Source organism: Dryobates pubescens, chromosome 9, assembly GCF_014839835.1.
Source record: "Dryobates pubescens isolate bDryPub1 chromosome 9, bDryPub1.pri, whole genome shotgun sequence".
In the NCBI taxonomy this organism is placed as follows: Eukaryota; Metazoa; Chordata; class Aves; order Piciformes; family Picidae; genus Dryobates; species Dryobates pubescens.
In genome coordinates, this window is record NC_071620.1 from 48,764 (window position 1) to 70,752 (window position 21,989).

General features: G+C 40.8%; 2 protein-coding genes across 3 annotated transcripts in view; one reads left to right on the forward strand and one right to left on the reverse strand.

Moving 5' to 3' along the window:
• Positions 1 to 17,204, reverse strand: part of LOC128897421 (INO80 complex subunit C-like) — a 38,845-nt gene extending 21,641 nt beyond the window's left edge. The window contains exon 1 of the mRNA XM_054164062.1: positions 17,024 to 17,204. Coding sequence (XP_054020037.1) covers positions 17,024 to 17,158 — 135 coding nt within the window. The 5' untranslated portion in view covers positions 17,159 to 17,204. The remainder of the gene's footprint in view (positions 1 to 17,023) is intronic.
• Positions 17,205 to 17,329: 125 nt separating this feature from the next.
• Positions 17,330 to 21,989, forward strand: part of GALNT1 (polypeptide N-acetylgalactosaminyltransferase 1) — a 138,090-nt gene continuing 133,430 nt past the window's right edge. For both annotated transcript variants that reach the window (XM_054164058.1, XM_054164060.1), the window contains exon 1: positions 17,330 to 17,839. The gene's annotated coding sequence lies outside the window, so the exon portion shown is untranslated. The remainder of the gene's footprint in view (positions 17,840 to 21,989) is intronic.

Genomic DNA, 21,989 nt, shown 5'->3' on the forward strand with positions numbered 1-21,989 from the left:
TTGGAATGGGCTGCCCGAGGTGGAGTCACCACCACTGGAGGTGTTCAGGAGAAGACTTGATAGGGTGCTTGGTTGCATGGTTTAGTTGGTTGGGTGGTGTTGGATGATAGGTTGGACACGATGATCTTGAAGGTCTTTTCCAACCTGGCCTATTCTATTCTATAGATAGGAGCAATAATGAGGGGAGCTGCCTCTTTTTTTGTTGCTTTTCTTTTCCTGAGACTATCAAGTTTTTAGTGTATCTCAGATGGGTGGGATATTGTTCTCTTCATACTAGGACTGTGTGACAGTTGCTGAGGGAGGAAGCTGGCTGAGCACTTCACTTGGTTAACAGCAAAAATTCAAGAGAGAGTGAAGAACTGTAGCAAACACTTGGGGGTCCCAATAGGTTTGTTGCAAGAGCAACCATGTCTGGGGAAGAGCTGAGCTGAGCTAAGGGAGTGTGGTGGACAGCTAAGAGAGGCAGAGGTCACTCAGTGGCTACTCCTGTAAGCCCACTGGAAGGCACTTCGAAATCACACATGCATTGTAATGTGACAAGGGCATGGGCCAGGTGGAGCTACGAAGAAGGAGCAGGCACAGTATAAAAACCCTGAGCTGGGGGGAATATCACCTGGGACATCTCAGACTGGAAGCAGCAGCCCAGGAACGTCTATCCCCCATCACCGAAGATGGAACCTGAGGTGGTAGTTATCTCTCCTGCTCTCTTTTTCTCCACTCTGTCTTTCTCCCTTTTCTTCTTTTTCTCTTTATCACTCCATCTTTCCTGCCCTCTCTTTTTCTCCATTCTCTCTTTCTCCACTTTCTTTTCCTTCTTTCTCTGTTTGTAAGCAATAGTCTTGTTTTGATATATGACCTCATTTTTGCCTGAATTTCACTCCCAAGAAGGTTCACAAGAACTGTCTCCTTTCCAACTTTTAGACTGAGACAACCCTCAAGACCTTTTCCTCATGGCTGCGTTCTATCACCTCATCCCACAGTCTGTATCGATAGGACTGTTCTGGCCCAGGAGCAGGACCCTGCACTTGCTCTTGTTGAACCTCATGAGGCTGACCTGGGCCTGCCTCTCCAGCTTGTCCAAGCTCAAGTTAAAGTGATGGCTAAAATATTTCTCATCACCAATGCTATTAGCACAGTGTATTTCTGAAAGCAAACTCACAGAAAACTCAGTAAGAATGCAAGACTGGAGAAATAGGATGCCTAAAAAAGTTTAACTCCCTCCATATCTGTGAGAGAAAAGGTTGCTGGAAAGAACTTGTTCAGTACATGAATAAACATGTTTTCCCAATCTGGTTGCATTTTACTTGTTCTTGGATTCAGCAGAATAACCTTTTTCTGTTCTTCCTTTCCACTCACTAAAATGAAGCCAAATTAAATTTTATTAATCTTTTTCTGTTTCATCACGCTGGTACATGGTAGGATTTTGGGAATGTTTCCCCTGCACAGAAGGTCCTGCCTTGTTTTGGAGTGGAACGACAAGTATTTGAACTTGAAAATGTTCAAATGCCAGGCACAAAAACCCCCAAACTCTAATCTTGCATATTCACAGCAAATTTGGTTTCAAAGGCTACTGAAAATCCAATTTACTAAACAAACAAACCAAAAGGTGTAGTACCCTACTGAAAACAGATATTAAATACAGTGCAGTGCAGTGCAGTGCTTTGTTTCAAGCAGCTAGTCAGGTGGGCAAGACAGTCATTCATATAAATTGGAAATAAATCCACTTAAGTCACTATGTTTCATCACTGCCAATCCATCTTAAAAGACAAGGTTTCTGGTACAGGTTTCTGCTTCCATTGACATCAGAAGTAAATCTACCAAATCCTCAACATCAAAAATAATTTTGTATAAGTTAGAACATTGTCCTCAGATGCTGCTGCTGCTTTTGTTATAAAGAAAGCTGATGGTGTGTTGTTAAAAACGAAACATATCAACACAAAGCTTGAAATCAGGTTATTGAATTATTATAACAATAGTTTAGAATTCTAAGTACATGTCATTGAACGTACTTCAGCTTTCCCTAAACATTCCCCAGAGGACTTCTGAATCATGTGTCAAGCTACTTTTCTGTGAGAAACTTTCAAAACCTGCCCTTCCTAAAGCAGCAGTTCTTTTCATTTAGCTTGCTGAACATTTCTGCTGATCATCAAGTTAATCAACTATGCAAATTAACTCCAAACATATGATTAAATTCTAGAAATAATCATGCCTGTAGGGTGTATAAGAGGAGAGGGGAGGTGTTTGAAGCACACAAAAAAAGTTTCAATAGCAATCTAAATGAAAAAATACATAAAGACACATATGCTGTCCAGAAAGCAATTTGTACCTTATGCTTTCGAATTCTGACACGGCTGTTTAGAGGTGAATTAAAACACCTTACATTCATACCACCTTAGAAAGGCTGAATAAAATTTTGTTCATGCACTAAAAGATAGGACTGTCACAGTGATGGATGTCTTTTCTTGTGCTCTCTGTAGGGCATTTCAATACCATAGGCTCCAAGTGCTCTCGATTAGAAAGTGACATTCTCATTTAGGGTCCCGTCACTGCCTGAGCTTCAAACCGTTATCATTTGCCTGCACTGGTGCTTCCAGTGACAAAATGCTTACCAAAATGTATAAAATACTAATTACTTTAAACACTTTTAGACAGGTAGAAAACACCCTAAAGCAAAGCTCTATTATGCTGTGTGAGGGTTTGAATTCAAAACTAAAAATACAGCCAAAGCGAGAGTAAGATTTTAATTACATTCAAATCTTTCTTGAAAACCTAGGAAAAACAAAGAAACAAAAAACCAAACTAGCAATTTCATGACACAAGAACTCCCTTTTTACATTTAAAGGGAAAAAATGTTTAAAGCCCCTCCAGCTTCCTTTCTGCTCTTCAAAATGAAACTTTTCAAATACAGAGACTAACAAGCTTCAATAAAAAGCTCTGGTTTCTTCTCTAGAGATTTCAGATGCTAAACATATTTTCCCATTTAAAAACTTCCAAGCAGTATGAAGATCAAGTTTTACAATTTACATTCAAGGGGGGAAAAAAAAAAGTATTTTCTATGAGGAAAGCCTCAGATAAAATGTAATTGAGACAGAACTGTGAATAGCTTCACACTATCCTAGAAAATCTTGGTTTAATTTGCAATTTTCCACAAAGCACCCTTCAGCTTAAATACTTGCAAAGGATCTCACACTTTTAGATTTCATTTAGTCGATTTGGACTATCCCTTGTTTACAACATTTGACAGTTTTCTTTATTAATAAAATTGGAACTTGGACAAACTCATGAGCTAAAGAATGGCATGCTGAAGTAGCTCTGGAGCTAAAGATTTCAGTATATATGGAATAGAAAATCATGTGTTAGTTCATACTTTCACTAAGGGTAAAACTCAGCCCAGCTACTAGAATATTTTGATTTCCCATGAGAAAAAAAAGTTTCTTCTAAACTGATGGATCTGAAGACTGAAAATTAATGGAAGCACACCAGTAAAAAATATTAGACTCAGTTACAGTCAATTTTTTATAAATACTGCCAGTATGTTCCTCTCTCTTTCAGAAAAAAATAATTTCAGTCATGGACTTCGGCTAAACTGCTTGCTAAAGTTTAAAATACATAGTTTGATATAGCACAGTTAAGGTCTAAGTATTTCTGGACAAGAGACTGGAGTATTACACTATGTTGATGTGCTGTTTACACTGTAGTGCAGCTCAGGGAGCACATCAAAATCTCTGTCAAATATCAGGCTTCATCCAAGGTAGGAGAAAGATACAAGTCTATTATCTGCAAGTGATTGAAGCAGAGCCAAGGAAAGCAAGAAGATACTGGCTCTTATCGCTTACAGGAAAGCAATTCCATTCTGAAAAAAATACTCAGTTTACCAATTCTAATTTATTCTTTAGAACATTATCTATTCTGAGAGGGAACAGCATTTGAGTAATAAACCCAAAACAATTCTTCAAGGAAATGCAGTTTATTAGCTTTGAGTAAACATGGTGTGTATCCTTCTTCCAGAGCTCCTATCCTAGCTATTTTTCTTTGGAAAAGTAGACTAAACCATATTAGACAAATTTTATATTCAGATGTTACAGAGCAACTGGTAAATTGATACAGAAAACAGAACTGTAATTTTTCATTTTCCCTATTTTTTAAAACATTTTAGCACTTCCTTCAGTCTTGCCACTTTAAGTACACTAAAATTCTATTTTATTACATTACACCTACTGATACCATGATGAATTTAGCAAACCTTACTTGGAAGGTTTTTCCATTTTTGTGCAAGACTGTCATACCCAAACACAATGTCAGACAGACAAATCTTAGGTATTCTGAGGAACATTCCTCTTCTAAAGCAACTGAGAATAAAAAGGTCCTTTCTACAAACCTTCTATAACTTACTAAAGGCACAACATAACACAATGCAGTAATTGTATCAGATGCTCCTAACATAGAATCACAGAATCAACAAGGTTGGAAAAGACCTCAGAGATCATCAAGTCCAACCTGTCACCCAACATCTCATGACTACTAAACCATGGCACCAAGTGCCACATCCAAATGCCCTTTTGAACACCTCCAGGGATGGGGACTCCACCACCTCCCTGGGCAGCACATTCCAAGGGCCAACAACTCTATCTGTGAAGAACTTTCTCCTCACCTCAAGCCTAAACCTCCCCTGGCACAGCCTGAGACTGTGTCCTCTTGTTCTGGTGCTGGTCGCCTGGGAGAAGAGACCAACCCCTCCTGGCTACAACCTCCCTTCAGGGAGTTGTAGAGAGCAAGAAGGTCTCCTCTTAGCCTCCGCTTCTCCAGGCTAAGCAACTCCAGCTCCCTAAGCCTCTCCTCACAGGGCTGTGCTCAAGGCCTCTCCCCAGCCTTGTTGCCCTTCTCTGGACACGCTCAAGTGTCTCAATGTCCTTCTTAAACTGAGGAGCCCAGAACCGGACACAGGACTCAAGGTGTGGCCTAACCAATGCTGAGCACAGGGCAGAAGGACTTCCCTGCTCCAGCTGGCCACACTGTTCCTGATACAGGTCAAGATGCCATTGGCATTCTTGGCTGCCTGGGCACACTGCTGGCTCATGTTCAGCTGCTGTCAACCAGTACACCCAGGTCCCTTTCTGCCTGGCTGCTCACCAGTCACTCTTGACCCCAGCCTGTAGCACTGCATGGGGTTGTTGTGACCAAAGTGCAGCACCTGGCACTTGGACTTGTTAAATGCCATCTTGTTGGACTTTGCCTATCTGTCCAGCCTGTCAAGGTCCCTCTGCAGAGCTCTCCTACCCTCTAACAGATCAACTCCTGCTTCAAGCTTGGTTTCATCTGCATATTTACTGATGACTGACTCTTTAAAGAGGACAAGGAAAGAAATTATACCTTATTTATAAAAAATCTTCAGGGAAGAAATGCCATGTCCTGTACTCGGCAAAACCGTAGGTGCATTATACTATGGAGATATATATATATATGTAACTGTATAATGAAAAAAACTCTGATGACTGAACCAAAATAAACATGCAGTGAATTCTAATTTAGATGAAAATTTGGTAACATAAGTGTCTACTGTAGACTATTTGAAGGATGCTCAGCACAAAATGGGAGAACAAAGTTGTACAGTGTTGCTAATATCAAGGCAAATTTCTGAATGCAGTAACATTTGTACACGTAGATGGGTATTTACTCAACTGTGTATGCTCTGTGGCCATATACTTCACCCTGATATTATGAAGCTGAGGAACTGCAGCACATCTGAAAAGGAACAGGCAATTCAGTGTTTTGCATATAATGCTGGAAGGTGTCCACAGAAGGGCAACAAAGCTGGTGAGGGGTTTGGAGCACAAGCCCTGTGAGGAGAGGCTGAGGGAGCTGGGGTTGTTTAGCCTGCAGAAGAGGCAGCTCAGAGGAGACCTTACTGCTCTCTACAACTCCCTGAAGGGAGGTTGTAGCCAGGTGGGGGTTAGTCTCTTCTCCCAGGCAACCAGCACCAGAACAAGAGGACACAGTCTCAGGCTGTGCCAGGGGAGGTTTAGACTGAATGTTAGGAAGAAGTTCTTCATAGAAAGAGAGATTGTCCATTGGAATGTGCTGCCCAGGGAGGTGGTGGAGTCACCATCACTGGAGGTGTTTAGGAAGAGACTTGATGGGGTGCTTGGTGCCATGGTTTAGTTGATTAGAGAGTGTTGGATGATAGGTTGGACTTGATGATCTCAAAGGTCTCTTCCAACCTGGTTAATTCTATTCTATTCTATTCTATTCTATTCTATTCTATTCTATTCTATTCTATTCTATTCTATTCTATTCTATTCTATTCTAAGTATCCTGACAGCCTTTTTTGATAGACTTGAAACAGAACTAACTTACCAAAAAACTTGACTTTTCCACTACATTAGAATTAGTGAAGTCTTTGTGTCACATCCACAATCATAGGTGAGAGGGAAACATAGCATTTAGTATTTGTGATGGGTTTAACAGGATACTTATAGAAGTCTCCCACAATTAATTATTTAGCAAATAAAAAAAAAAACACAAACCAAACCAGACCAAACCAAAACCTTTTGAATAGATGGAAAGGAGAAGGATAAAAAGGGCAATTCTGTGGCTGTAACAAAAAACGACTCTAGCTGCAACAAATAGTTCTAACAAAAAATAAGGTGAATATTGAATTTCTGACATGAGAAGATTTTTAGGTTGTTAATGTGAGACTCAAACTAGCATTGCTATTTCTGAACTATGTAAACAAAGATAACTTACAGAACAAGGACATCTCATGTAACTACTTTGGTTTGAGAAGCCTGAACATACAGTGCATATATCAAGGAAAAATGGTGTTTTCCTATTCCAATTTGTTGCTTTTCTTCTTAGAGAAAAGTAGTTCTACTAAAACTTAAATGTTGTTAAAGTGTAGAGAGAATGAATACCATCTAAATATATTGAGTTTTGGGTTTCAATAACACACTACAGAGAAAAATAGCCAGCTGGGGTAACCTGACATGCCTGTGGAAGTAGTGTATGACTGCTCCTCTAGAGAGAAGATGTCCTCACTTTAATCACATAAATCAGACTTCTGGTAAGGCTGAATTACTGAGACTGGAAGGGGTCTCTGGAGTCACTAGCACATCTGCTCAACACAGAGTCAAATCTCATCTTGGACAAGCTGCTCAGAGCTGCCTGGGGAGGTGGTGGAGTTGCCATCACTGGAAGTGTTTAGGAGGAGACTTGATGGGGTGCTTGGTGTCATGGTTTAGTTGATTATATGGTGTTGGATGATAGGTTGGGCATGATGATCTCGAAGGTCTCTTCCAACCTGGTCTATTCTATTCTATTCTATTCTATTCTATTCTATTCTATTCTATTCTATTCTATTCTATTCTGCTCTGCTCTGCTCTGCTCTATTCTACTCTATTCTAGAACACCGCCAAGGACAAAGATTCCACAGCTCTCTGGACAGCTCTCCTTCTCTCCAGTTAGAAATCAAAATCCTACGGAATAGAAAATACTGTGTTCATTAACATTTACTCCTGTTCATTACTACTCTTCATTTTTGCATGGCACAAATGTAACAAAGCTTCTAGGCAGAGGAATCATCTTCTATTAAATGTATCTGCTTATCTGGAAAATTATCACAGAATCACAGAATCAATGAGGTTGGAAAAGACCTCAAAGATCAAGTCCAACCTGTCACCCAAGACCTCATGACTACTAAACCATGGCTTCAAGTGCCACATCCAATACTTTTTTGAACACCTCCAGGGACAGTGACTCCACCACCTCCCTGGGCAGCACATTCCAAGGGCCAACAACTCTCTCTGTGAAGAACTTTCTCCTCACCTTGAGCCTAAACTTCCCCTGGCACAGTTTGAGATGAGCTTCTGGATGGACTGCATAGCAGTACACCACTGACTCAATAGAAAGACTGTTTTTATGACACATAACTTTCAGAGTTTCCTATGGGGTTTTAACTCCCTCTTCCCTTCTCCTAGATGATAAGTATTCCCTTTACACCTAGGATGCCATTAACCTGTTCTTCAAAGATGGTCTACTTCATACATACCTAACCAAACTAAGCAGTTGTTCTGCATTTATCTTGGAAATTTGCTGTTTCATTTTCACATTTGAAAAATGGACTTCTATTCTTGAAAGTTTATTTGATTTTTTCAGCTATACCACTAAAGTTACACTATCCATACCTGTAAACCTTGTCTAATTTATGCAGAAACTATCACAGGCATCTGAGCCTTTTCTGCCCTTCTTGTTCTTTCAGTAACTCAGAAAAGCATAATCCAGGGGAAGCAGTAAACAAGGCTGTTGTGATAAGCACCTTGCATGCTTACGAACACAAGGTAAGTGGTGCTACAAGCATGCCAACACTGTAAGGGTAGAAAAGTAAAAAAATTATAACTTGCCTTAAATTGTGTAGAATATTTCACCTCTATGGCAATGGATGTTTGAAAAATAAGGTATCTTTTAAAATTATGTTAGATTACATGTAATTCACCTATTAGGTTGCACATGGAAGTGCACAGAAGTCTGTTTAATAAAAATCAAGGACATATGATATACAACAGATTATTTTTCTCTGTTCAATAAATAATAAGAGGACAGCCATGATACTGGAAGTCTCTCCTTATGCAGTAAATCCTAGCAATGGCCTGCAATGGTTTACAGAAGGAATTTTCTTTTAATTCCACAAAATACTGCTTATCCACAGCAGGGTCTTACATCCAGCAAGGATGATTCTTCTTCCCAAGTGAGCCAGGACTTACTTCCTGGCGAAGGATGACTACAAACCATGTAAGCACAGATACTCACCCCTCCCAGAGTTATGTACTTTGCTACAGTTTAATTACGTATTACTCACTAAAAAGCTTCCTTTTATCCATTTCAAATTTGTTTCTTAAATTAACAGTGACACATTTTTATTACAACATAAATGCATGTGTTATTGGATGACTACAATGCTTTTTGCTTCAGTTTTGAAAAGAATTCCCATCACTGCTTGCACAACTGTGTGCTTTTGGATTAAAATTATCACTGGACAAAACATGTAACAGAAACAAATACCTCAAATACATAAGCAGACCATTCTGACAACTATTTAATATGAGACTATGGAGTCATTCCCTCTGGAACAGACAGAACCTTCATCCTTAGCTGCAGAGGACAAAACATTTCCACACTCCCCTCCCATCACACCAGACTGGCTTCCAGACTAGTGGTTAGGGTGTGTGCAGGGAAAGACAGGGTCTGCTCAGGCAGGAACAGGAATAAATTCAAGTGGAGGACACAGCAAGCACTTTTAAGAACATATATAAAATACAAGCATCAGTGCTGTAAGTGTGATTTCTGTTCTTCTTTTTAAATAACATATTAAATATCTGGTTTCAGAAAGACAGGTGTTCACAGATCTGTACCTCAAGTAGAAAGAGTTGCCTAAACCTTCAGGGAGAAGTATAATCAGGACTTGTCCCTGTGCTAGTTTATTTCAGTGGCATCTCATAGAGCTTGATAGAGTTTGTAGAATCAGTTTAGGCATTTAGATACTGATAAGCAATATGGTAGCTGAAGCTGTTACTGTCTACATCTTTCTACATGCAGGAACACAGATCTTGAACTGCTTGAGCTGCTTCAGTTTTCATTTAGTTTTTGTTGAGATAAACTAATCAAATCTGCAGTTAAGAGTATCTAAGCTCATAAAGTAGTTCACTTGCAGTGGAAAAACAGTTTTCCTTGTCACATGGTCCTGTTTTTACCTTGTGCTACCTCCAACACCTGTTTAGGTTTCCCTTTGAATCAGTCCAATTCACTGGTGCAGCAGGAGACAATAAAGCTTTCCAGGTGAGGGGGAAGGTTTTTAAGTTAGTCTTCTGACTAATGATGTCTATCAGTGGCTGAGCAGGTCTGCTGGTGTGATACAGGCAGTACAAGTATGCCATTGGTACTTGTGAGGCTCAGTGAGGAAGACAGGAAGAGACTGGACTCTTTCCTTTTTGATCATGAGAAGGTAATAGATTGCCTAATCAAACCTCTAAGTTGCAGGTATGCTTTGCAGTGAGACCAGACGTGCTGTTCATGGATAAGAGTTCTGCTGCAACTGCCTGGTATATTTCATAATAGAGAATACCACAACTTTTATGGATTCCTGCACATCTAAATAAATAGCCACTGCCATTTTGTTTTCTTGGAACAACTAAAAAAATGTGTTCAAAATGCTCTCAGGCTACCAAATGAATGTTTCTATTAGCCTATCTAATCCAAAATTAAAATGTTTATGTAATGACTGATGCCTTGCTAAGACAAGAACTGAAATTACCTAACAGAAGCATTACACTTCATAGAATATGTGAAAACCAGTTTGACCTCTTCAAGTCTGCATTATCTAGACAGTTTCCTTTTGTTAATTTGAACCTTTAATGCTAACACAGTTCCGAGATAAATTTTTAGAACCAAAATCTTTCAGACAAAATGCGGTGCTGAAGCGCACCGAGTGTTTTAGATTGCTCTTCCTCTTGCAAAACATAACCCATCCTATTTTATCTCCTTATGACAGATGCAGTGAACCATCTTCATTACCTCTTCTGAGTTTCTTGCATGTTTATAGTGAATCCTAAAACTAAGTGTGACCACAGTAAAACTCTCCATTTTCTGTTACCTAAAGGAAACATTAAAATTCTCTGCTAGGATAGGGGGAGAAGGGCAAAAAAACCCACACCACCAGCATACTGATGCCGATAGTAAAACTCAGCACACATATGCTTTTGTCTTTCCACAACATCTGTGTTTACTCTAAAATCTAACCACATTGGCTGGGAGGGTGGTAATTCTCTGAGACTGGTACAGTCTGGTTTGGAAATTCACATACTTTGAACATTACAGATCACCCAAAGCCTTCAATATGTGAAGTCAATATAAGTAAATTCTTAGGTCTCAGTTTTGATAGCTTCCCCTTTTAATCTAGATTGCTCTAGAAAAGCAATTCCCCCTTTGTTTGTTGGGTTTTTTTTAAAGCTAACACCCTTTTGCCAGATTTCCCTACCAATCTGATTGTCTTCCAATTATCATATTCATCCATCAGAGATTCAAGGGAATCTGGTTCTTCAACAAGTTTGACTTCAAATGTGCAACTGGTACCTCAGGATAATCCTGGCTCTCGTTTGTGGGTGTGACCGTTTGACGCTGTGCCTTTAAGGAAGGGGCACACTGGCTAAATGTTTATAAAATATTTTGGTAGCCTAAACGAATTTCATTGGCCAAGGAGGTGGGAGGTGAGATTGGACCCAGGGGAGCTGGGAACTTTCTCTCAGTCTTCCTTCCTTCACTGTCCCTTTCGGCTGGATCTGCTTCTGGGCTTCTTGCCAAGAGATAAGAACTAACTCACTCCCTGTAACAGGCCTGTCCGCTTCTTCCCCTGTCCTGCTAACCATCCTCGTCTCTTCTTCTACCTCTTTGGGGGAGAAGGGAGGTAGGGGGTGAAGGGGGGCACAGGGGGAAGCCCCCTCTGTGGGGGGTCTGGTTTCTGGTTGAGTTCATTTGCTGTATATTCCTGTATATATTGTAAAATCGCTGTATTGGTTGTGTTACATAGAATCTGTTCCCTTGTAAAATATAATCTCATTTCTCCGACTGGGTTTAGCCGTGGTCTCTTTCTCAGTGGGGGAGGGAAAGCAGAGCCTTTCCTTTCAAACCACTACAGTGGGCCACGTAAAACACCAGTTGTTTTTTGGGAAGAGTATAAAAAACCCACAGAAGAAGAGATGCTCGGTATTTCAGTTCACTGCATTGTGGCAGAAAGTATCTTTGTGGTCACATGTTCGAAAGGATTAGGAGATGTAAGTACTTCAGAGAACTGCAAGGGGGACTTCCAGTGCTCTGCAGTCTGGTGACATGCAGTACGATGCCAGGTTGTGTTACCTACCTGTGGGAGAGCAATCTCAATTTAAACACTACTTGCTGAAACTCTTGCTAAGACATGACATTTGAGGTGGCTGATAGTCTTCTAAAAGCCAAGACCCCAGGGTAGAGTTGTGAAGAAATGTGCAAGCGGCTAGACTGGAAGAGCTCACCTCAGCAGTTATCAGTAATTTGCTATCAACTACACCTTATCATGATATGAAAGTGTCATTTAAATCAATTTAATTAATTTTGAGATAAACATCTCCTGGAAACATGTGACAACTTTTAATGACATAATTCCAGGCAAGCAGTACCTTCAGATTGGCACTGCTTTACTGATCAATGTATTATTAGCTACTGCCATAACATTAAGGGCTGAGATGTTTAAAAAGATAAAGTGTAGTCTAGAACATAATGACAGCTTTTTAGTAAGCTGGCAAATACGTAGGCACTTAGATCTCCCTACTGTTAGGCTGTATCAGGGACCTGCTGTTCCTTTCAGGTCTGGTAGATTGGTGAAAAATGTTTCCAGCTACAAAGGAGCCTTTCTGTTCAAGAAAATCTTACAGGGAATAGCATTATGACAATAAGTTTGATGTTACACTGACTGAATTTAAAAAGGTCTGAATTCTTAAGTAGGTAATTTTTAAGTGGTACTTGTCCCAGAACATGGCGAGAGTAGCAGTTAAGCTCAGTCCTTGTAGTGGTACCCACAGATTCTGTAGAACTCATTCTCCCTAACCTCATTTTTCAGGAAATTACAGCCAGATCAAATAGACTTGTTTGCAACAATGCTACTTTTAATGCTGATTTGATGGTTTCCTACTTAAAGTGATAGGCTTGGTAAAACAGCATAAAAGGAGAACTAGTTAAATTTACAGCTGGTTTACAGTCCAGTTCCATGATATTTTGTACTAGGACAAGCTGTCTTTGCTGGGCAGCTTTTGTGTACCAATCAGTAACCATGTTAATATATGCACTTATGTCTTCTTGTTGAACTTACAGCAGTTTATCAGAAGGCTAATCTGATGATCTTCAACTTACAATAGAAAACATCATCATTCTGAATAAAAATAAAGAGTTCTAAGCATATCTTACAGTCACTCCTTTTATTTTCATGATTTGATGTCAAGAGCTTATTCAAAAGGATAATATCTTTAAACCATTCTGACTTTATTTCATAATGCTGTTGTATAGTTTCTGGTTTTAAGCATAGGACATGAACTAGGGTAAGTGTTCACTACACATGTGAGAGCTAGTTATCTAGAATGAACATTGCCAGTACTACTGCTGCAATATTCACAATTAGCGACATCACAAAAATGTTTAATAATTTAACTCTTAAGCACTGCTGCTTAAGAGGAAGTTCAGTCATTATTTTCTAAATGGTATCAAGACATGCTAGAGGTCGGTTTACATTAATTCAAAACATCAGATGAAACACAATGTCATTCTCAAAGTAAAGGCATTTACTTCATCAATAATTCTGAAGTTGCTTCACAAATAATGTAAGCAAATATACACTTGCCATAATAGTGTATTTTCTTTGTAACTGTCCACTGACAAAATCAGAGGCTGCTTTCTTTTTTCCTCTTACCAAATAATTTTCTTGTCTCATTACAAATGTTATCTTTAAAGCTTCTTAGCTGTCATGGCATTTTGTTTCATCAAGTGCACCCTAATGCAGAATATACTCTTTTAAGGGCTTCTCGTTCTGTATAATCTTGTAAAAATATTGGTGTGAACATGAAGGTATACAAATGGGTGACATTTTAAGATAAACATCAAAGCTTCTACCACAGCTTAAATGTCAGTAACTAGAAAGTTTTGCGGCCTGGAAAAAAGTCAGCACAAGAGCCAGCTATGGAGCTGAACCAGTGCAGCAGCTATTGGGAATCACTGGGCAAGGATATTTAATTGAGCAATGCTGTGTAGACCACTAAAAAACACTGGGTTTGACACGAGTGTTACCATTTAATAATAATCAACACTGAAAATCTGCTGCTGCAGCAAAGACTGAGGTATTTTTCAGTGGCACAACTGCATGGGAGGAATAATTGTGTAATGCTAATGAAAGTGATGTAATCAACTTGCAATCATGCTTTCCTGTAAATCTATGTTTCATTTTACATTTGGTAAATACAGGCATTATATTAAAAAAACATGTGTCTCTTTCTTGTAGACATGACTGAAAAGCCCTGTGTGCAACATTTCCAAAACAAACATGACTCAATACCTTTGGGTCAGTAACTCAAACAAATGATGCAGAATGTCTTTTGGTAATGTCCCTTAAGTGTCTCAGAGAAAGTAGCCATTCATATGTTGGAGAAACATAATCAAAACTTGGCTTATAAAAATCAATTATGTTGTGTGGTAATTGTGTCTTCTTGCAGGATACACAGGTACTCAAACTGGTTGATTACATTACTATATCTAAGCAATTTTGTTATATATAAAAAAACAATAGAATAGAATTAACCAGGTTGGAAGAGACCTTTGAGATCATTGAGTCAAATCTATCATCCAACACTATCTAATCAACTAAACTATGATACCAAGCACCCCATCAAGTCTCTTCCTAAACACCTCCAGTAATAGTGACTCCACCACCTCCCTAACATCCAGCCTAAACCTCCCCTGGTACAGCTTGAGAGTGTGTCCTCTTGTTCTGGTGCTGGTTGCCTAGGAGAAGAGCCCAACCTCTGCCTGTCCACAGCCTCCCTTCAGGGAGTTGTAGAGGTCTCCCCTGAGCCTCCTCTTCTCCAGGCTAAGCAACCCCAGCTCCCTCAGCCTCTCCTCACAAGGCTGTGCTCCAAACCCCTCCCCAGCTTTGTTGCCCTTCTCTGGACACCTTCCAGCAACTCAACATCTTTCCTGAACTGAGGGGCCCAGAACTGGACACAGGACTCAAGGTGTGGCCTAACCAGTGCTGAGTACAGGGCAGAACGACCTCCCTGCTCCTGATGGCCACACTGTTCCTGATACAGGCATTGAAAAAAACCTACAGATCTACTAAACCAGCACATCTCTCAGAAGGAGCACTGTGATAGACAGTTGTAACTCGGCAATTAACTAGAAACTTTTTAAGGGCTTTTAGAGATTAAGATTAAATAAAGTACTGAATTACTGAAAAAGTGCCCAATGATCAATGTTTCTAACTTCAAAATTGCAAAGCTCCATTTCATTTGTTTGAACTGGCTCACTCCAGACCTAGTCAGCACCACAGTGTGACTGTTAGAAGATGAATGAGCGGTTTCTGTCCCATTCCTGAGGTTACACATTTTCTGAGGCTTATTTTTTCTTCTCCTTATGGGATTGATCTGCATTGCTTAAGTCAGTAAATGTGTATGATGATTTGGACATAATCTTGATAAACTAGTCTTGTCTCCACTGAAAACACTTGTGGGAAGAACTATGAAAACTGTTTTTCACACACTATCAAAAATCCATTTTGAGTAAAACAATCAGAGGTCGTCTCATAACACTGGAAACTGTCCACAGGTTTAAGTTTGATGTGAACTTCAGAGAACAGTTTTAGAGGCTGAAGGGTTTGGGAAAGTTTTTTTTAATATTAAAGATTTTATACACATTTAAATTATATAGCAGTATGAAATGTTCTATATCTCCATACACATATACACACACATGCAGAGAACAGTCCATGCTGGAAAATCCAGACTCTTATCTTTAGCAGGCCTTGAAAAAGTTGTCAAACATGACCATGCCAGGCTTTAGTTTTTCACAGTTGCAGTGGTTTCTTAGCTACTTAAGCATTATGGTTCATATTCCCTCTCCTAGGGATAAAACCACCAGAAAACCAACTATGTTTGTTTGCCACAAGGTAAAAACAAGTATTGTAAGAGCATTAATCACAGTGAGGATTTGTATCTGTGCACAATGGCTTTTAATTGTCTGGATAGAAGATCTGATGAAAAAAATCAGAAAAGTTCCCTGTACCTGATGGCTTACATGAAAAATAAGCAACCTTACTGGCAGTCAGGTGTGTTTTGTAGCTATGCTACTCTTCTAGTTCCTGAAAAGAACCATTTTGGGGTGAGGGGAAGGGGGGGGGGTGTGTATGAACAAAAAGGTTTTCTAAACCTTTCCTGACCATTTTATCCAACCAAAATTTTTCTATAAAGTAATCCAAGATATACTGCATCTAAGGTCTATAGAGATATCACATACACACAGACTGAATCTCTTTCAGTCCGTAATTTTGGAGCATAACACCATCAAGGCGCAGATGTCATCAGCTGATTTGCAGAGCTGTTTGACGGTGCCACACAAAGCAGAAAGGGAAGCTACACTACCTACTGCAACTGGGGGCAGAAGGTTAGGACAATTAACAGTCCTTCTCCCTCCCGTGATCCTGTTCCCCAAAACTCAGGTTACACCTCCATTTCACAGTTCACTCTTGGGTCCACTTAGCTAACTCAGAGGTGGTCATAAAGCAAAATTGCACAGAAGCAACAGCTATTAAATTGTGCTAATTTGATTGCTGGCCCTCCGCTGTAAGAGCTAAACTACCTCAAATTAATAGCAATCTTCATGCACAACCAGCAGCTTGAGCATGTAGGTGTACACACCGAGCTCCCCTATGGAATAACGTCAGGTTCATCGCAAACTACTGAAGGCAAGCACGAACAGCAATGAATTGCAAGACAGTCTGATCAGTGCGCCAACACATACACCGCCAGAAGTCAAGTAATTTTAAACACAGTTTTAACTGCACATCTGACTGGAAGAGGCAAGAGAACTATACTACATATTTAGCTACATACAGGATAAGGACACAATCTCCACACTACAGGGAGATGGTAAAGGCTTTGAAACTCGGCATTTCAAACACCTGGCAAGAGAAAGCCAACTCGAGAGGAACGGGAATCCTTCCTTGGAGTTCGGCAGCTTCTAGTCCCGCCACGGGTGGGACCACGAAGGGGGACGCAAGGGTCCGTGGGGAGGCGGCGGCAGACAGCAGCTGGCCCCAGAGCCGCCAGGAACACACAGCACCCAAGGACAGCCCCGAAGACACCAGACGCCCACCCCGCACGCCCCAGTCAGTCTCGCAGCCGCACGCAGGGGAGGGGACAAGGCGGCCATGGCCGCGCATGCGGTCTCGCCTGCGCGGGCGCATTACCTGCGAGCCGCTCGGCACCGCGGCTTTTTTTTTCTTGGTGGGGCCGCTGCCGGTGCCCGGGCTCGCCGGGCGTTTCTTGCTACGGGAAGAGGCCCCGGCGGGAGAAGAGGCCGCCGCGGGGATCAGAGTCGCCATTTCTTCCTCTTCCCAGTCTCTCCGTGCCTGGGGCAGAACTGAGACTGGGAACTCTCCCCCCGCCCAGCAGCCCAGCCCCCCAGCCCGCGCGCCCACTGCGCGTGCGGGCGGCGTCGTGGCGGCGCTGCGGCGGCGCCTCGCAGTTAGCGGTGGGGAGGGGATGGCGTCGGGGAGGGAGGCGGTCGCGGCGGTTTGGCCTCCGCTTGGAAAGGTTTCCATCGCGGGCGTACGAGTCCGGGTGCTCTAGCAGCTGGAGTGAACCTCGTAGGAAGCCGCCTAACTGCTTTCTCCTTCGGGCCTACATCCCTAGCCCAGACAGCTTTCTGGAGGCCTGGCTGTGGCGGCAGAGCTGGTCCCCGGGGTAGCTCACCTCGCCTTCCTGCTTGGCTTGCACCCGTGTGTGGGGGAAGTGACTAAATGTGGCAAGTTTTGGGTTTCCTACCTGCAGGAGGTAGTGAGGGTGCAGGGGTGGGCCGGGCGCGGTGGCTGAGTCCTGCCTGTCGCTGAGGGTTTGGAGCCGGGCAGTCGTGCGGGAAGTCAAAATAAAAAAGCTGTGTAAGACTCCAAGCTGTAGTTTGTCGGAGGGGGGACTTAGCCCCTGCTGTTAGGCCGCTGCTGATTTAGGCCTGCCTAAAGCGAGGTAAAGGTTATGCAAGACGCTTGGACACCGTGAAAGGGTTGGTGAGTCTCAAATTTGTCATTTTTTTCCGGTTGTCTTGATAAAACATGGAGCGGGTTTGAATTGCTCCCCTTGGTTTTAAGATGATGAGCCCTGAGAAGCCTACTAATAAACGTTCATAGAACATTTAAGTGTAGTCGTTTTTAAATGCAAGTTGGAATTAATTGCAGTTGTCATTAAGGATTTCAAAATACGACTACAGATAGCTGATAGTGACTGAAAGACAATAGATGCCTTATGATTAGGATAATTTTAAGATTTTTTAATTTTTTTTTCTTTATGGAGGCAGAAAGGGATGAGAGAAGAAAATGTCAGGAAAACCAGTATGAGGATCTTTAGGGTAAAGCAGAACAGAGTGAACCGCTATGCTCTGGCTCGGTGCAGGCTGTACTCAAGACTGGGGGGATAATGGGAGGGCTTTGCCTTACAGCTGGCTCCCCTGTGAACCGTGAGGCATAGCATCAGCCACTGGGACAGTAAGGGCTGAGGAGGATGACCTACCATTATGAACGTCAGTAATAGGAATCTGGAGGTGCGGGGACAGCTGATGGAGAAGACCCATAGGGAGAAATGGTTGGGGAAGCATGTATTTTGTCAGCTGCTCCCTGCCTCAGTCCCAGGAGCAGCTTTCTAATGAGTAGAAGGTTGTGCCAGTTCTCTTCCTACTGGTAGTGGTGAACTAGCCCAACAAAGCAGCTGGTCGCAGTGGGACATGCTGTGACTGCCGTGTTCAGGATGTGTGGGAGTAAATACCTTTGATACGTTCGGACCACATGCATTGTTACTCTTCTGCTTCATCAGAAGCCAGTATCCACAGCTGAGCATCTATTCTGTTCTCAGCTTTGTCTTTCTCAGTAGCTGCTTTACATCCCACCTGCCTGTTTTAGCTTTCAGCGTTCCTGCTCTTCTTACCTACTACCAGAAATACGGGTAGGTCAAAAATGAAATTCTGTGGCTTCATTTGGCTATACTGCAGTTTATAAGATGATTAGGTATCTAAAGTTGTGAGAGAATATAGATAAACTTTGTCTAAAAAAAATAAATGTTTTTTAAGCCTAAAATAACCTCTATGCGTTTTTTTTCATATCTACAAAGTGGGGATAACTTTTTGCTAGGTGGTAGGAAGTTGTGGAGGTTGAGAAATACCACCTCTTAATGTTCATGTAGTAATTTGTACCATTACAATTTCCCAGCAACAGTACCAGTTAACTTGTATGTTCATTTATCCATCTTTAACAGCATTGCAAAGGTGCAGTTTGTGCTATAATTTTTAACTCTTTAAAAAGACTTAAGTTTTACTTAAAAGCAAACAAACCCACTGGGTTTTTTTGTTGTGTTGGCTCTACTGGGTGTGATGTGCATTTCCATAGAGGCTCTGTATAAAGAAATAATTTAACTTCTTAGCTTCGCCACTCTGTTGGGTAAAAAGCAAGGAATTCCTTCAGGGCAGATTGTGATGCTTGGTGGCATTTTGTACGTGATTCTTTAAAAGTACTTGTAAGATTTGATGACTGACTTCTCAGAGCCTGCAGTGTGAACTTTTGTGATTTGGTTTTGTTCCCTGCAATTTGCAGTTACAGGCATTGCATTAGCTTTGTTTAAATACGCCTTTAAAATAGGTATTTAAACTCTGGATTAAGGAGGCTGCTTTGGTAACATTAAAGGCCTTTTTACTGTGCACATCAAACATCTAATTTTTACTACAATCTTTCGAAAAGGCCATTTCTGTATTCTTAGTAACAAAGAAAGTGAAGCAGGGCCTTTAGAAATGTCTTTTGTGCCGTTTTCGTGGTAGCCTCTCCTTAAAGCTTATTTTAAAATGTGATTGACACATGAGAAATGAGCAGTAAGGCAAGACTTAAAGTGTCGTTCTGTTTGCAGTTTAGTGTACCTTGAATTTTTTGCTATTAACTTGGTGTTGCTTGCACACTTGCTGCGTATCAGCATAAATACCTGAAGTTTGGACTTCTCACTAAAATTTACATGCTTGCTGTGCTGGGCAAGTTTAACCAATGTATTGTGTAGGCAGAGCAAGGTTAACCAAAAAAGTTACTGGGGGGGGGAAAAAAAAAGTAGTAGTATTTTACTTTGATTTTAAACATTATGCTATTTGCATACATGATAAAGAAACTGGCTACTGTGCAGGTAATTGAACCCTGTATTTTATATATCCTGGATAATTATTATGCGCTATTTAGCACATTTACCCACCATCACAAAACTTTTATGAATTATTTTATCATATTGGATTTAATTTTACCTTCTTGAAAGTGAAAATGGGTTAAGAATTTCCATATTTAGTTTGCATTCAGATTCTGGTGTTTTCTGCAGATACTCATGTCAACAAGTTTTTGATTTCTGATATGCTCAGATGTGAAAGATAAAAATGTCATGATACTCATTTGTATAGTCTTTAATGCAGTAACCACCCTGAAATGCTGTAGATTTTCAGACTGAAAAAAATGTGCATTACCTGAGTAAGCTGATTTATGAACATAAGGTCTTGGTGGGATGGCAAATAGTTTGTGAGCAATCTGGAGACTGGGCATGGTCATGCAATTCATTTCCCATTGAATTAATTAATACAACAGGGGATAAAATCAGTGAACAAATTGCTCACAGGGATTGGCTTGTGCATCTCTGTGAAACAAGTCTTCTAGGATATGGCAAGTTAACATAGCCATCAATATCTCTTAATTGTGAGTGAGCCACCTGTGAATGTTACCTGCTTTGCTCAGGTACTTCTTTTGATGCAAACCGCACCCCAAAAGATGAAGATACAAAGTGCCAACAGTACATGTCACCTACTTGATAACATCTTGACTTCTGTAGTTTGTTAGTCTTCCTTTTTATTATTTTCCTTTGCCTTTTTTTTTTTTTTTTTAATAATGCAAACTAGGAATTCAAGTACTACAGAAACCACTCAGGTTGGTACTGGTCAGACTCCACCAAATGCCTTAGCCAAGGTCTCTGGTCTGCTGAGTTGCGGCTGTGCAAACCAGATAGAACAGACAAAAAAAAGAAAGCCCAAACTAAACAAAAAAAACCCCAATCAGTGATTTTAAGTGTCTTATCTGTTGATCTTGGGAAATCTCAAAAGTTCACATGAGGTGAGCAAGAGAAGCAAATGGATATTGCTTAGCATCTGTGTAATTCTTGTGACATTCTTAAAAAAGATGGTCTTTCTTAGGGTAAAAAGTATCCTACAAGACAGAAAAATAAACCCCTGTAGATAATTTGAACTACACAAATCATGAGCTGGGGTAAAAATCACTGGATAACAGTTGTATTAGAAGGCATTGCAGAGCCTGGCTGAATTGAGCTGGATATGAATCAGCAGCATTTCAGTACCTTGAAATGTGCATGTCACACAAGCAGGAAGCCTCCAAGGCACATGTTGTAATCCTTTCACTTGTTTTGCTTTGGTTAGGGTCAATTTGAATGCTATGTCTAGCTTTGGGCATTAGACTTCTGGACTCTTTCCAAATCTTTCCTGTCTAGAAGAGAAAGCTCTGAGGTGTAGGAAGCATGATCTGTGAAGTGATTGAGAATTTGGGTTATATATTGGGCATAAGGAGGAGAAAGGGGATTTCTGCAGGAAGGGAATAAACCATTCTGTGTCCATTATAGACTCAATTTGCTGAGCAGCATGGGCCATTCTTTATCTACTAACCATACATACTCCATGTGTTTGTTTGGGGGATTTCTTTTGTATTAGCAATGATCCTACTTGAAGAATCTGTTACTTTCTGTGATGAGCTCGTGGGTAATACATAGAGGAATTTCAGTATTCAGGGAGGGTTTGTGTTTGTGGTTTTTTTCCCAATGAATTAGTTGACTGCAATTTGAGAGGGCTTAAGTTTTCTTTCTAGGTTTTAGTGGAGAAGTCCAAGGATATGAAAGCACGCTGCAAGGGGGAAGGGACCATCTCTCTGCGTGTCTGCAACAATGAAGAAATAAAATAACTTCTGCAGTAAGGAAGACTCAGGTTATATTACAAAGAGCTTGCTTTTTTCAGAGCAGGCCAGCTTTGCACTAGAACAGCTCGCTTTTGAAAGTTTTGTAAAACAAGTTAGACATCTGCTGCAAAAGTTCACACACAGCTGGTTCTACCAAGAGACAGGAGTGTAGATTAGATGACCGCTATGGAAT